The sequence below is a fragment of the Patagioenas fasciata genome, chromosome 3, assembly GCF_037038585.1.
Source record: "Patagioenas fasciata isolate bPatFas1 chromosome 3, bPatFas1.hap1, whole genome shotgun sequence".
Lineage (NCBI taxonomy): Eukaryota > Metazoa > Chordata > Aves > Columbiformes > Columbidae > Patagioenas > Patagioenas fasciata.
Genome location: NC_092522.1, coordinates 49,235,989 through 49,251,370, shown reverse-complemented (window position 1 = coordinate 49,251,370; position 15,382 = coordinate 49,235,989). Strand labels below are relative to the sequence as shown.

Here is a 15,382-nt window from a genome sequence, read left to right as displayed (position 1 = left end):
CTACCCTATAAGAGCTCGATTGTGCCCAAGTTTCAGACATCAAGATGAGGAAAGCAAGGTGTTACCATACCTGTGGTTGAAACACTGACATCAGCATGAATTCAGAGCTAGAGGAACATTTTTTTCAGAGCAAAATCCTTTTATTAATCAGTTAATGTTCTAAAGCTGCATTATTATGTAGATGACAATGATATTTAGTTAGTCACTTGTCACTGGACAGATTTAACCTTTAATGTAATTTTTATATGGTCTGATGAAAATTGTGCTGGTTTTTAAATTTATTTTTAACTTTGTTCTGTGAACATTTCCTGTACAGGTAAACACTTACATTCTTTCAGCAACCTTCAGACCCTTAATGTTCAATTTTTTTGAAAATCATTGTACATCTGACGGGCTTTGTTCATTCCCTGCGACATACAAATTTTGATCAGTTTTGAATTGAAAGCACAGGGTGGGGTTTATGCCTTGGTGGTAGGGGGAATGAAGACTGTGTCTATATTATCAAGTAGCGAAAGGCAATAATTGAGAATTTATAAGGTAACCAGGTTAGTGCTGAAGCAGTGCCTCTGGCTACACAGGTCATTTTGGAGGGGGGTTATTTATGCTGGTTCCAGTGTAACAAAATGAATGGCTTGTGAGTGGTCAGAGCCCATTGTCCAGTTTAGTTTCACGCAAAGGGGGTGCAGCTGGTGCCCCGGGACTGCTCCGACAGGGGACGTGAAGCCAGCAGGCAGCGTGTGGGGACTCGCAAGAGGTCACTTCAGAAACAGACTCCTGATGCTAATTTTGTTGCTAACGTGAATGCTCCCATTAGGACAGGCAAGAGATGGGCAGCAAAAGTTTCTGCCTCCTGAACGAGGTAGGTAAGTACCTACAATGGAGCACATATTTTGCATAATACAGAAGACTTCTCACATTTTTGCAGTGCGAAGGTAACACTTTGTCATCATTAGATTTCAAGGATTATATGACATTTTAGTTCTGTTGTTAAACTGAAATGGAGTTTCATGGAGTAAAAATGTCATGCCGTTGTAAGAAAACAAGTCTCTGCCAGTGCTAAGTAGCAGTCTGATGTTTGACTTAGTGCTAATGTTTGTTATTTCTTAAAACAAACAAACACCCCAAAACAAAGCCAAACAAAAATCAAAACTGACAACAACAAATAACCCAACCAAAACACCCCAGCAGAAGACAACCTCTTTCTTTATAGGTGCATGTTATTGTATTTTCCAGTCTGACAAAAGCATTGTTATCTTTTCTCAGTTATACATTCACTAATGCACATTGGACATAACCAGGTAGAAGATTTGTTGTGTAGTTCATTTAGATTCATGTTCTGTAGGGTAGGATGCTATTAAAAAAAAATATAGTGTACTTAATAAGGCGTAAAGTTTAAATGCATACATGGAAGTTGAATATATTTATTTATTAATTCAACACACTGAATAAATATATTTTCATATTTTAAAAAATTGGCTTAAAATTTTAAAAAGTATACTGTGAGCTGTACGCTGCACTGATTCAAGCATAGAGAATAATGTGGAAAATTTGTTAAAACAGTGTTTTTCTGTGATAAATGCTTTCAAGTACTATGGATGCCTTGTCTCTCATTTAGTGTTTACCCTTATAAACTGACATAAGTAGAATTGTTTCAGGACTTCTTTTTTTTTTGTTAATATAGTTGCTTTTTCTTTTTGTTAGGGAGGAAGCTTTATTTTATCATCTACCAGAGGCCAGCTAGTTCGACTGGTACCAGATAGTTCTGGCAAGATTCATCAGCATGCCCTGCCCCAGGGTCAGGGCATGTTTTCTGGAATTGGTAGAAAGGTTTCTTCGCTTCTGGGTATATTGTCTCCTGGACATGATGCTGTGGTAAGTTTGAAAAACATTCATATAATAATCTGCTTTAATTTCTTTCTGTAATTTCTAGCTTCAGTGTTTAAGAAAGAAAAAATAGAAGGCTGTGTGAGGATGTATAATGACTGAAAACAAACAAAAAAAGGAGACATGGCTCAACTAGTTTATGTTACTTATGTTTCCTTGGAATTTGAACAAAAGACGTGAACCAAGTAAATCTGTATGCTTTGTAAAGGAGAATGCTGGCTTGCTCTTTAGGTCTGAATAAAAGAGGACTTTAAAGTAGTAATACTTCCTGGGGAATATGCAATGATTCGAAGTCTTGCCTGTTTCTAGTAACAGACTCATTACTACTTGAAGAAACTAGCGGTAACCTGTAATTTTACTTGTCTAATTTAGGGTTGCCAAGGGTTTGTGGTGGGGTTCAGCTTCGTCAGTGAACTCCACAAAAGTTGGAAGCATGAGAAACAGACTTTCTACAGATGTTGTTATATCTATAAAATAAGACTTCTCTTGGAAATTATCATAGTACTATCATCTTGCAATGTAACTTGTGTAGGTTGCCCAAGGAAGTGATTTTTTTTTGTGGACTGAGAGTGGTGTAGGTTGTTGTATCCAAATATTAAGGCTGTGCTTTAACCTTTTTAGCTTTTTTTCTTTTTGAAATGCAGATTTCTAGTGTTCTTTGGGATAAAGAGAGATCAAGCTTTTATATGCTAACAAGTTCAAATCTAAACAAATGGGAGATTGATGATTCGTCAGAACGTTATGTTCTCAGCTGGGATATCAACAGGATCCTGAAAGAACATATTACAGATGCAATTTGGGTAAGAACCAGCTCACCTGGACAGGGTTTGTGTGTTCTTCTAATTAGTAGGCTGTTTATATATAGTTAAGAGTCAGATGTATTCTTTTTTAGGGTTCTGAAAGTAACTATGAAGATATTAAAGGGGGAGTAAATATACAATACATGGATTTGCAACAGAATCGGTGAGGAAGTACACTTGCATCTAGTAAGACTTACATTAATGAGATAAATGTGTTCTGTTACAAAAACTGCATGTAATTGCAATTTAATTTTACTTGAATGTCACGTAAGATAACTAGGTTATCCTGTACTTTATGCTATCATTATCTCTTTAGCATTATAAATTTGTTACTTTAGAATAATTCCTTTCACTTTTTTTAGTGTCATTTTACGAGGTATTTGTTTTGTCTTCATATTGCAAAGCCTGCAAGTAAGCACTTGTAACTTGTTCCAGCAAATGCAGAGAATTCAGTATCTCTTGTTTTTACTTTAATTACATAAAATCATAACTGCCTGGGTTCAGTTCTGTACTGCACTATGAATACTGTTATTAAAACAGCTTGAAAGAGCAGATAGTGTAGTGTTTCTTTCTAAAAAAAATGCAATCTTGGAAAAATATTTGTGATTGCACTTAAATACCTGATTTTGTGAGTGGTAGAGCTTGAGCAAGTAAAATATGTAATAATCTCTTGACATTGTGCTATCTGTTGTTGAATAGTGATGGACTGGTGATACTTGCTGCAGCATGGCATCCTGGAGATAGTCCATGTCTTGTCTACTACACTCTCGTAACAGTAGAAGATAAAGGCTACCAGATGTCTGATGATGTTGTTGTGGAGGTAACACAGTACAATCCATCTTTTCAGGTATGTATATGAAGGCTCTGAAACTGATGTAAGTTTTTCAGAGTGTTTCAGAATATTCCTGTACATAAATCAGCTGTCAGATTTTTGTCTAAAGGAAAATCAAGTTCTCTGTCTTAAGGTTGTTCTTGGAAGTATGTGCTTGTAGTATTCTGAGGAAAATGGGTACTAGCATCTTTTAATGTTCAGTAGGAACTGTATGTAAAGTTTATGCTTTACATTTTAAAGTGTAGAAGAAAAAAGCCTCAAAAATAGAAATCTAAACATCTGATTATTACTGATTTAATTTTTGTCCTGTCTGTGAAAGTTTTTACAGAGTGATTTTGTGGTGTACTCATGCAATCCATTTAGAACTGATCTCTGCTGAGACTGTCATAGCAGGTCAAGGAATTAAGAGACCGATGTTTTGGTCCTTGCTAGCCAGCTGGCTTGCTGGGAGGGGAGGACGCGTTGGTTGTCCTTGGCGTGCTGCCTTTGTGCTGTCTCTTTTGGAAGCATAAACTTAGACTTTGATTTCTCTGGTGAACTTCTACCACTCTTCCTCATCTACCCCTGCCTGGAATGGCATCTTAAAATTGAGTCTTAAGGTGGAAAGAGTATGAAAACTCTAGAATAATTGATCTGTTTACTTAATCTCTCCATGTGAAATTAGCAAGAATTTAATATACATACAAGAAAAAAAACCCACAGGGTCTTAAGTTTTAGGGCAAATTAAAAATGGTTTTGTTTGTGATTTTTTTTTTTTTTTTTATAAGGTTATAAGTTCTATCCATATCTCTTTGTTAAAAAGTAAACCAAATTCAGGCAACTCATATAATCCTTTAAAATGTTAGATGTTCATTTAAGGTTGTGATTACATATGTGATATTGTTCATATGTGACACTTGCAGTCAGAAGAGGAAGTGTTGTGCTGTCTGGTAGTCCCAGATTACTTTAGCCATGCTGCTTACCTCTATAAGGAAGATGAAGTGTTTGCTTGTTCCACTGGAACTGGGAGAATTTCTTTACCACAGGAGAGAATCATATTTGGCATACAAGGTAACATGCAGGGAAACACAAAATAATCACATTTCCTTGATACTTTCTAATTGAATGTTTTTACAGTACTGAAATTTCTCAGAGCGCAGAATCATATTTATGCTTCTTTTTATTTCATCTTTTAAGGTGGGAGTTTCTCATGAGCATATGGAGAAAGTGCTGATGTGACATCAAGTATTGTTATTGCTCACTCTACAGTGTTTTGATGAAGATGAAGTAGATTCCCACCCTGGGTATATGAAAGGGTGGGGGTTTTATTTGTGAGGGGGTTTTTTCCCTCCTTTTTTCTTCTTCCAGCATTCGCTCTGGACTTTTTTTTCCCTTGAAGTTAACTTGGTGTTGAGGCTCATCCTATAATAGGTGCCTGTGAGAGATGTCTTTAAGTGTGTCATCCTTGGCCTTCACAGGTGTTTTCAAGTAGGATGTGCACATTGGTCCTTAGGTGGATTTAGACCACCTGAATATTGATTTTTTTCTTTTTTCTTTTTAACTTGCAATATCTGGAAATCTACATCTTGAGTAGCAAATAGTATACACAATTTCTGTAAATCAAGTGCAGTTGTCAATTGCTGTTGGTTGGTTCATGACAAAATTTAGTAATTGTCTATGAAACTGTTACATTTTGTTCTTAAATTGGTGTTATTAATGTGCTGCTTTTTTTTCCTCTCATCTTAGGAGACAGCATTTTAGGAGCAGGTTCCTGTAATAGCCTCCCCATCTTCTTTACCAAAAAAAGTGGGCTTATCACCATCTTGTCCAGGGAAAACATTTCTGTGCTTCCTGAAGACCTTGAAGATTCCCTGTCCTCTTCTGTTGCTGGACTGAGAAGTGAGGTAATAGTTGTTTGCCTGGCTGGTTGAAAACTGAGGGTAGAAACAAATGTTTTTCTGGCAGTTTTGAATTTTCACTGTGGAAATCCTAGCTTATTTGAGTTTTAAAGTTTGGGGTTTTTTAGAGACTCATACTTGTAATGAAGGCAGTAGTCAAAACCAAGAAATTTTACATAATCTGCCAGTTTGGGTAATTTTTTTTGTTTTCCTTTGTTTTGAAGTCAAGATTTCTATAAAATCTATTATTTTTTTTCACATAAATGTATTACGATATGTCACTAGGCCTGGTATAATATGGCTGCAGAGACTCAGACCTTATTCTCACTTTTTGATCACTATGGTTTCTTTAGTACCTGTTCCTCTGTGCATATATGACACTTTTTTATTATCACACTGTGAAAAGCTTGGAGGCTGAGTTGAGAAGGGCTGTATAGTGGCTGAATGTTGTTTCTGTTGTATGTTTTTAATATAGTCTTATAAATATATGTTAAAGTATTTTAATTGATATTTTATGCAATGTGCATTTATTAAGTTATTTATAACAAATGTTTTATTTAAAATGTATGTGCCTTGGAGTGGGAAGGGATAATAGAAAAGTTGTTACAATATAAAGTAGAGAATATTTCTATGGGATAATAGTGAGCTGCAATCCTTATTCCAACTAAATCACCTTTTAAATCGGTTATTATTAACTAGTATTTTAGTGGAAGACCTTTGTGGTGATTGCTCAGATGGAACTGTGTTGTTCTTATTGAACTAATCTCTAGTTAGATTTGTCTGCACTTTGTTTTTGTACTCATGAATACATTTTAAATTATGTCAAAAATGTTTTGATTTTTTTTAATGTTAAAATATTTAAAATTACCATTAGAAGTTTACCTGGTGGAATAAGCTGGTGAAATAAGTCGCTGTGTGACTTTCATTGTAACGTCTCTTACCTTTGGCTTAATAAACACAACTGCTTCTAGGTGGCTTTTTTAATTTTAAATTTATGTTGTTGCTACCTAAAAAGAAATGTTTTCATTTCGTAATGCAGATTGATATTTGTCTTTCAGCTGAAGTTGTTATTTGCATTTTCAGAGTCCTGTGTTTGATGCAACCAATAGGCTGGAAATTATAGCTCAAGAAGATAAGACTAAATTACTGAAAGCTGCTTTTCTACAGTACTGCAGGTAGAAATTGCATTTGATTTTTGAGACTTTGTCTGTTTGCTGTTCTTGAAAGCACTCTGATATTTGAGTAAGAGATTGTCTCAGTAAAGATACTCTTGTGCTGTTTTAATTAAAGCTATTTTAATGATATGTGCACATCTCTGTTAGAAAAGTGTTGGATCTTACACTAGTGAAGAAGTGATACTGCAAACATGTACAGTCTCCATTACTTTTTGCTTACTCTGCATAAATTCTGTGATGTTACATTACTGCCTGTGAAACAACTTAAAACTTTGTTGTTTTGACTTCTATAAGCGATGTTTTGTTGTTAAAAAAACACTCTTTCCTTCATCATTTTTATTTGTCTAGCTGTTTCCAGTAATAGTTTTGAATATGTTTAATTACTTTTGTATGTGACTGTGAAGAATAACTAGCATTCTGTGGCAAGATTATAGCTTTTTTTAGATTGACTGATATGAGGGGAGTGGAAAGAAATCCACTGTTCATCGAACTATCCTGATTAAAGCAGCGCCACAGTTGGGAGGCAAGGAATGCCTCTGAAAGGTTGTAAGTTGAATGATGTAAACAAAGGAAGAAGAGGAGAGATAAGAAGATAAACAGTTGTAGATTTAGATTAATTATATTTAGAGGGGATTGTTTTCAATATGTATTAAAAAAAAAAAAAAAACAACCTCTTAACACTAATCGCCTTAAAGAATCTTAAAACTTGGGAAGAACAGATTTAAGATAACAGGAAGTCAGGATGCTTTTGGGATAGAACTGTGTGTGAGGATTATGAGGGGGATTAGGCACATATAATAAAGGTTGTCAAGACAAGATCTGTAAACATGCACAGAATTTAGAAAGAAAATCTACATGTATTGAGAAATAGATGTCAGTAAACAGAACTGCTGCTGGAGATGTCTGTAGTCCTCAGGTGACTGGAGTAGCTACGATCTGAGAGCACAGATAACAAATACAAAAGTTGATATGCCAGGATGTGGACAAGAGGGTTTGAAACAAGGTCAGAGGAAAGTAGGAGGTGGCAAGGAAAACAATGTGAAACAGTATGAAAGTTTAATGTTATTTTGATTAATATTAGGATTATTTTTATGAAAGTAGAAAAATTAATAATTTGTGTATAGTATTGTTTTAGAATTTTTCCAGAAAAAATAGTATGCTAAAATGAATGGAGAAATCCTCCACAGAACAGATGTAGCAATGGCCTGTCCAGATGGCCAAGCAGCTGATGCAGTGCAAATAGTGAAAGTTTGTTTATTAGAAGATTCAGTATAATCCAGGTTTTTAAAGTATAGGTATAAACACTCAAACTGAAAGTCTCATGAAAAATAGAAATAATTCCAAAATCAGATAATATATTGGAATCACAGTATCCCTTCTCAGTTGGAATACTATTAATTTTTTAGTCATGAGATCAAATCAGTGCTTTTTGTGAATATTGCATACTTCTTACATAGAGTTCTTCAGCAGAACTTCATACCTTAGATAGAGGCTGGAGCATTTGGATGCTTCTTGCTGTTTTACTCATTAACCTGAACAGAATAGGATGCTTTGAAATTATAATAAGAATAACTTGTTAGATTTGCTGAACCGTTTCCCTGAAAACTTTTAGTCTATTGCCATTTATGGGAGTGATTACATGTACTCTTGAGAATATTTTAAAGTAAGCAATAGAAATTTGGTGACTTAGCTACCAGAAACATCCAGACAGGTCTGTATGATGAATCTTTTCTCTTAAATAATAGCAATAGGGGTAATAAAATAAAAAGTGACTTGAAACAGTTCCTGACTTGTGCTTTTGGTTTTATAAATTGTGCAGGCTACTTGCTTTAAAAGAATTGGAATACTTGTTATCCATAAGTGGTTTAAAGAGAGCCCAAGCAGTGTTTTATGTTTATAATCTAAAGCACTTCACAAAAGCATGTCAGAAAATCTGATTAACTGAGTGGTTCTTGTTCCTGTAATCCTATCATTCTTATTTCACATAACTTTGTGTTTCTTTTGTTTCAGGAAAGATATACTCAATGCACAGAGCATGGTAGCTGAACTTTTTCCAGGTGACACAGATATGGATTCTGATGGTGAACTGGACAGGGCAGTGACTCAGATCAGTGTGGACTTAATGGATGATTACCCTGCCTCTGATCCAAGATGGGCTGAATCTGTACCTGAAGGTAAACACGTGTTGGGGTTTTTGTTGTTTGTTATGTGGGTTGTTTGTTGTGGGTTTTTTTAATTTTGTTTGTTTGTTTGTTGTGGGGGTTTTTTGGTGTTGGTTGGTTGGGTTTTTTTGCTTGTGTTGGGTTTTTTTTGTTGTTTTTGTTTTGTTTTGTGAAAAACTGTCTATATTAACTCTAGATAAAATTACAATTTCTGAGATGTGGGGGACTACGGTGGGTCCGTGGATTCCCTGACGAATACCCATCTCAGAAATTGGTTTTCTTTGCTGTTTGCATTTACTACATGAAGTCAAGACCTAACCACAGTAGGCTGCAAGTTTATCTGGTAGTGTCATAAGATACATCTTTTAGCCTTCCTGGAAATATATCTATCTAGTTGTGGTAGAGGGCAAAGGACACCTGTGCCTTGTTTTCAAAGCTTAAATTGTAATTTTATCACAAGCACTGAGCAGAGTGACTTAATGACTTCTTTGTCTCTGCTGGTGATGCTCCCGTTGATGCAAACTGACACCCTGTTGGCTTTCTTAGCCACAGCAGCAGCACACTGGTCATTCATACTGAGCTTGCTGTCCACCAGGATCCCCAGGTCCCTTTCCCCTGAGCTGCTCTCCAGCTGGGTAGATCCCAGCCTGTGCTGCACTCCTGGGTTTTGTTCTCCCAGATGCAAGACCTTACACTTGTCCTTGTCGAACTTTTGTAAGGTTCTTGTTAGCCCACTCTTCCAACCTATCCAGCTCTTCCTGCAGGATGGCTCCCTCTTCCAGAGTGTCCACTTCCCTGCTCAGCTTGGTGTTATTAGCAAACTTCATCAGGGTACGCTTGATCCCATCATCAGGATCACTTATGAAGATGTTGAACAATGTTGGACCCAATATCGGTCCCTGGGGGATCCCACTGTTGACAGGTTGCTAGTTTGAAAAGGAACCATTTGCCACCACCCTCTGGGTATGGTCTGTCAACCAGTTCCACATCCACCACACAGACAACTTGTCTAGACTGTAATGCATCAGTTTCCCTAGGAGGTGGCTGTGGGAAACAAAATCAAAAGCTTTGGAGAAACCCAGGCAGACTGTGTCCACCACTCATCCCACATCAACTGAGGAGGTTACTTTGCAGAAGGTGATCAGTTTTGTCAAGCACAATTTGCCCTTGTTGAGTCCATGCTGACTTTTCCCAGTCATGGGCTTCCTGAGGAAGCTTCCACCATCCTCACTGACTCCTTTAAGGACATGATGGTCTGGACAGAAATGTTAGCTGGCTCTTCAGATGCAAGCTCAGTTGCAGAGGACCATGGTGGGCAGCTACTTATCTTGTGCGGAGGAATTGCAGAGGCACTGCAGAGTAATTAGGTCTGAATGCCTGTGAACACTTTATTTTTTAGTAGCTGTGACCTGGGGCATAATGAATTTAGCAATAACTGGTCCACAATGAAGATAAAAATTTGAATCTGAATCTTACTAAAACTTGAATAAGCTGGTGAGCTGCTATTTTAGCAGAATAATGAATTGAGTGCTTCAGAATAGTTATACTGATGTAAAGATACTTGATGGAGCTCTGAGCAACCTGATCTAGTTGAAGATGTCCCTGCTCATTGCAGAGGATTGGAATAAGTGACTTTTAAAGGCCCTTTCCAACCCAAACTTTTCTATGATTTCTTATAAAGGCTTTACTTCAGCTATGGTAGAGTTCACATTGAAAATAGCATGGTAAATAATGTATAAATGCGTGTACATATATTTTATTTTAAAAGTACCAATGCGGTTACACTAAAGATTTTTCTCTTTTTAGAAGCAGCTGGTTTCAGCAACACATCTCTCATTCTTCTCCATCAGCTAGAGGATAAGACAAAAGCACATTCCTTCTTCATTGAGTTTCTTCATAAGGTAAAATTCTAGTGTTCTTTTGATATCAGCATGCACACAGTAGAGTATTATTTTGCCTTATAGAAATTCTTCTAGAATGCTGTTTAAATTTCATGTGGTGTGTTGTGTTTTGGTTTTTTTTTGTTAATAAAAGGTTGGTGTATTTGAACGTCTGGGCAGTTTTCCAGTACGAGGAATGCCGATGGCAACTCGGTTGTTGCTCTGTGAGCATGCAGAGAAACTGGCAGCAGCGATTGTTCTCAAGAATCACCACTCCAGGCTGCCTGATCTGGTGAACGCTGCTATACTGATGGCATTAAACAAAAGGGAGTGTGACATTCCACCAAGTCTTACCCCTGCAGATGTGTTCTTTCGAGAGGTAAGAAACCCATTATTTCTGAATCATTGTATAGTATAGCATCCTCTTAAAAATCAATTCAACTTCACACAATTTCCCTTTAAATAAGGATAGTGAGGTAGTATTTACCTCTCTTCAGTGTGCATGATTTGTGTCTGCAGGTAAAACATTAGTTCTGGCAAATTTCACGAAGCAGAACTGAAGTTGTTACAGTTTCCAACTAAACTACATGAATGAGCAGTGAAAAAGACAAGTGAAATTCTCTGGCACGTCAGAAGACATATGCTAAATTATCATTTTTGAGGGGTGTACTGAAGAATGTGAAGCTTTCCAGATAGGAGGGCTGCTTTGTTGAACTGTCCTGGATGGAATTGTATCAGTTCAGTTTCTCATAATTTTTTATCCGCTCTAACGTTAGTGAATGTAAGCTAGTTCTCAGTTTATGCTGCATTCCAGTCTTTATTTCTTTCTTTATTCTTGAGAAGAGCTGTCCCCAAAACATTTATTCTTAGGAGGCTTTTTCCTGCAGAGGACAGTAGTTGATAGTGGAGAAAAATAAATATAAAAGAAAATAGAAATGATAGTTGACTATTTTAAAGCAGATATGTTATCCAGTATACTTTGTCTAACAAAAATTCTACTGCCAAATGTTTCAGAATAATATGGAGGAATATGCTTAATTAAAGTTTATGGAGTTGCTTTCAAAAAAAGTTTGTTTGTTTTTCCAGACTTAAGTCCAGAAATAAGGCAGTTCTTGTGTTCCAAGTATTGCATGAAATATAAGCTGGTGATTTCATTATCCATTTGAGTAGTTAATACCTTTTATTTTTTTTGCCTATTGATGTGGTTTCTACTAATATCCTGTTTCTTTTTCTATCCAACTCATAACTTAGCTTTCAGGTGTCAGGTGGTGATGGGTATGTTTGTGCTCAGTGCAATTTTTCCTTCTGTCTTTAAGGTGTCACAGATAGATTCCATCTTTGAATGCTTGCTGGAAGAAGAGGAACAAATCCTGAAAGACACAGCTATTGAATCAATTGAGTGGGCCCAGATAGTTGTCAATGTGAACAACATCATTAAGGTATAGAACTGCATTGACTGGAATGTTTGTGGGAGGGGAGGGTAAATATTGAAGAGCACTCAGCAAGTTGAGTGCAGTACAACTGGGTTACTGATATGAGAGCAGAAGTGAGTGCACTTTTCACCTGTCCAAATATATTAGAAAGGAAAAGATGGACTCATGCAGAATTAGGGACATTCTTTTTCCTCCTGACCCACTGCTGAAGAGAATTTGAGAAGTTGCAGCATTGTTGGAAGTTGTCAAAGCGTGAGTATGTAGCAAAGAGTGAAGAGCTTATGTTTGAGCACTGAGGCTTCTTGTGCAGTCTGTGCTCTTCTGTACAACTGCATGGTGTAGAAAGAAGGAGGATATTAAAATAATATTTCAGAATTAGGAAAAACAACATCTTTTACGGTCTGTGTATATGCAGGCAGACTTAAAAGTTCTTCTGTCTTTGTCATTAAATAGGACATGCTACAAGCTGCCTGTCAGTATCGTCAATCTAGAGCCTCTCTGTATAAAACAGGAGACCTTCCAGAAAGAGAACCTGAATACATTCCGTGGACAGGTGAGAATTTGTTATTACAATTTTATTAATTGTCTATCCTAAACAAAAATATTTTAATGAGTTTCAGAACACAAGAATTTAAATCTTAATGTTACAACTTGCTGTTAAAAGCTGCTACAAGATTGTCAGCAAGCAAAGAAGCTGCTAAAGGTTTAATTTGGCAAATGAAATGAACCAATGAACACTAATGAACACTTATTTGTTTCCAGTATTGATGATAATTCTTTAAAACCTGCATTGCAAATTTGACAACAAAGTTTGGGAGGCAAAGCTTGTTGTTGTCGTTGTTATTTTTTTAGTATGTACTGGTTCTGGTTGGCAGACCTATGGGATACATAACATTAAAAAGAATCGTAAAGTGGAATCTATAACTGTTTTAAAAGGACTGATGATTCTCTGCTTCCTTAAGTGTTTTATTTTGATGGTTTAATAATGTGAAAAACTATCAGAACAAATGTTTGCAGAAGCAAACACTTCCTAGTTGGGGCTTAAGCTTCCCTGTGGTCTCTACGTATATAATGTACTTGTTTAGTGCGCCCAAGATAAAGATCTTTTGAAAAGCAGGATCTGTGCAGAAATATTTTGGTGTGTTAAGTCTTGACGACTACATCCAAGTATTTAAATCAGGTTAACAGAAGTTGCCTTTTCCTTGTGGGTATTCCCTACTTTGCTTACAGATCATGCAAGTGATTATTTTCTTCTGAAAAATAGCTGGCATTGATATTTGATGATGTAGTTCAGGGGGTGGTTTTGTTTCCGTTCTTTTTTGTTTACTACATTTTGGCCAAATGTAATATGCAAAGGTAGATGGGAGTATGTGTTTGTGGTTTGTTGTTTGAGGTTTTTTTTTGTTGTGGGTTTTTTAAAATGATTTTTCTTTTATTTTTTAAAATGAAAATGTTTATTAGCTTCTTTTCTTTCTGGGTTGTTGTTTATTTTTCTTAATTGTGTGTAGTAATCTTCTTGTTATACTTCAGCATAGATTCCTGTGGTGATAGGATTATTGTTTTAATGTTCACTGTGTTGTTTCCCCAAGCATCTAGTGGCCTTCGTGCAGCAATAATCCGTCAGCACGGCGTCATTCTGAAGATGGTGTATCCCCAGGTGGACAGTAACCTCCGCAGCGTGGTGGCTGAGCAGCTGCTGGCACTGCTGGATTGTTTTCTGGATGGCTACGTTTCTCAGCTGAAATCTGTGGACCGCCCTGCTGATCAAGAGCGATACAGCAACGTGGAAATGGAGTATGTGCAGAAAAGATCAGAACTCTTGTCTCCTCTCCGTAAGTACTGTCAGTTTTCCTTTGTACAAGGATTAAAAGTTCCATGCAAATCTGATGGAGTAAATGGCATCTGTGTATGATTTTTATTTGTTTTACATATTTGCCTTCAGAGTGTAAGTAGCTGTTTTAATGATGTTTGGGATATTTACAAAATAACAACAGATGACAGAATTGCATCCAAGACACCACCTGTGCCCATACCTCTAATAAGACACATTACTGCTTGACGTTTTTGCTAACTTATTATATTTTTCTGGCAGGAATTTATCAAGTGCCAGCCGGCTGATGGTTTTCTAAATGTTTATATTGTCACTAGTTGACATAAATATATATGCCTGAAACTTTGTTTAGTGTTTATCAAGAAATAATTACTTTTCAAATCTTGATTATTTAATAATCAAGCCCACTGTTTACCCTGTCAGGTGTGGTCAAATCTTTAATGAGGACTTGAAAGCAAAGACCACTGGTTAAGTGGAAATAACTCTGAGCAAATACATTTTAGTAAGCTTATAAAGTTTAATTTTTAGACTAAAAATGAACGCTGTAAATAGAACAGTTTAATAATCACTGCCTTCTAACATTCTTAAACCTTAGAAAGTCTCTTTAAACTATCATTGTCAGTTTTACTACATTTGTGGGCTCTGTTATTTGTAAATACATTTTATATCCTTATGTTCAGTCTGAAGTTAATATTTCTTTACAAACTTAGTTGTGTGTTCTGCTAACTCTTATGCATTTGAACCAAAATGAAGCATTTTAAATAATAGGGTTTGTATTCAAAGTATGTTACCTTTACTTGCTCTGTTTGTTATCAAAAGCCTTTGCTTGCTGCTTTGTCACTTTGCACAATTAAATGGATATTACTTCAGATATTATGTCATGGGTTGACTTTTTTCTCTCTGCCAAAATTGCAAATAGCAGATGCTGCTGATTTTCAGAGAAAATAGGATGTATACTGGCGATTTAGTACTCTAACCTTTTCTTCTTCCCTCTTGTATTGGCGGACAGAGTGGTAGGTACGTAAGCTTGCATGTGCACAGGCTATGGATGCAGTGAGGCAAATGTTTCTTTGGGAATGTGTAATATCTCCGTAAACACTTGACATTTATTTTCTTTTTTCTGGTCTCTGCTCTCAGTCACCCAACAGCCAAAGATGAGCTTGTTTGATAAAACTTCCTTTTCTTCTTGGTTACTTAGTTTCCCTGGGACAGTATCAGATGGCGGCTGCTTTAGCAGAGAAATACTGTGACTTTGATATCCTGGTGCAAATGTGTGAGGAGACAGACAACCAGGCCAGATTACAGCGTTACATGAGTCAGTTCGCAGATCAGGTAACTCTTTTTTTTAATTCCTTCAGCTGGTGTTTTATGATACATTTGCACCTGAAACGCCGCAAAAGTTATGACTGGGGGCATGTCCTGCTTTTTTTAATACATATGTATTTCCATATACATATGGGGTAATGTGGAAGATTGGAGTCAAGATTCACTGTGCAGAACTCACTGGT

General features: G+C 36.4%; 1 protein-coding gene across 1 annotated transcript in view; it reads left to right on the top strand.

The window, feature by feature from the left end:
* The window catches only part of NUP133 (nucleoporin 133), a 34,073-nt gene that overhangs the window by 7,516 nt on the left and 11,175 nt on the right, over positions 1-15,382 (top strand). Inside the window, exons 6-19 of the mRNA XM_065835414.2 lie at positions 1,702-1,872; positions 2,529-2,684; positions 2,777-2,847; positions 3,384-3,531; positions 4,419-4,566; positions 5,242-5,399; positions 6,477-6,568; positions 8,579-8,742; positions 10,537-10,631; positions 10,765-10,989; positions 11,927-12,049; positions 12,497-12,596; positions 13,633-13,875; positions 15,073-15,206. Of these exons, the coding sequence (XP_065691486.1) occupies positions 1,702-1,872; positions 2,529-2,684; positions 2,777-2,847; positions 3,384-3,531; positions 4,419-4,566; positions 5,242-5,399; positions 6,477-6,568; positions 8,579-8,742; positions 10,537-10,631; positions 10,765-10,989; positions 11,927-12,049; positions 12,497-12,596; positions 13,633-13,875; positions 15,073-15,206 (2,028 nt within the window). The remainder of the gene's footprint in view (positions 1-1,701; positions 1,873-2,528; positions 2,685-2,776; positions 2,848-3,383; positions 3,532-4,418; positions 4,567-5,241; positions 5,400-6,476; positions 6,569-8,578; positions 8,743-10,536; positions 10,632-10,764; positions 10,990-11,926; positions 12,050-12,496; positions 12,597-13,632; positions 13,876-15,072; positions 15,207-15,382) is intronic.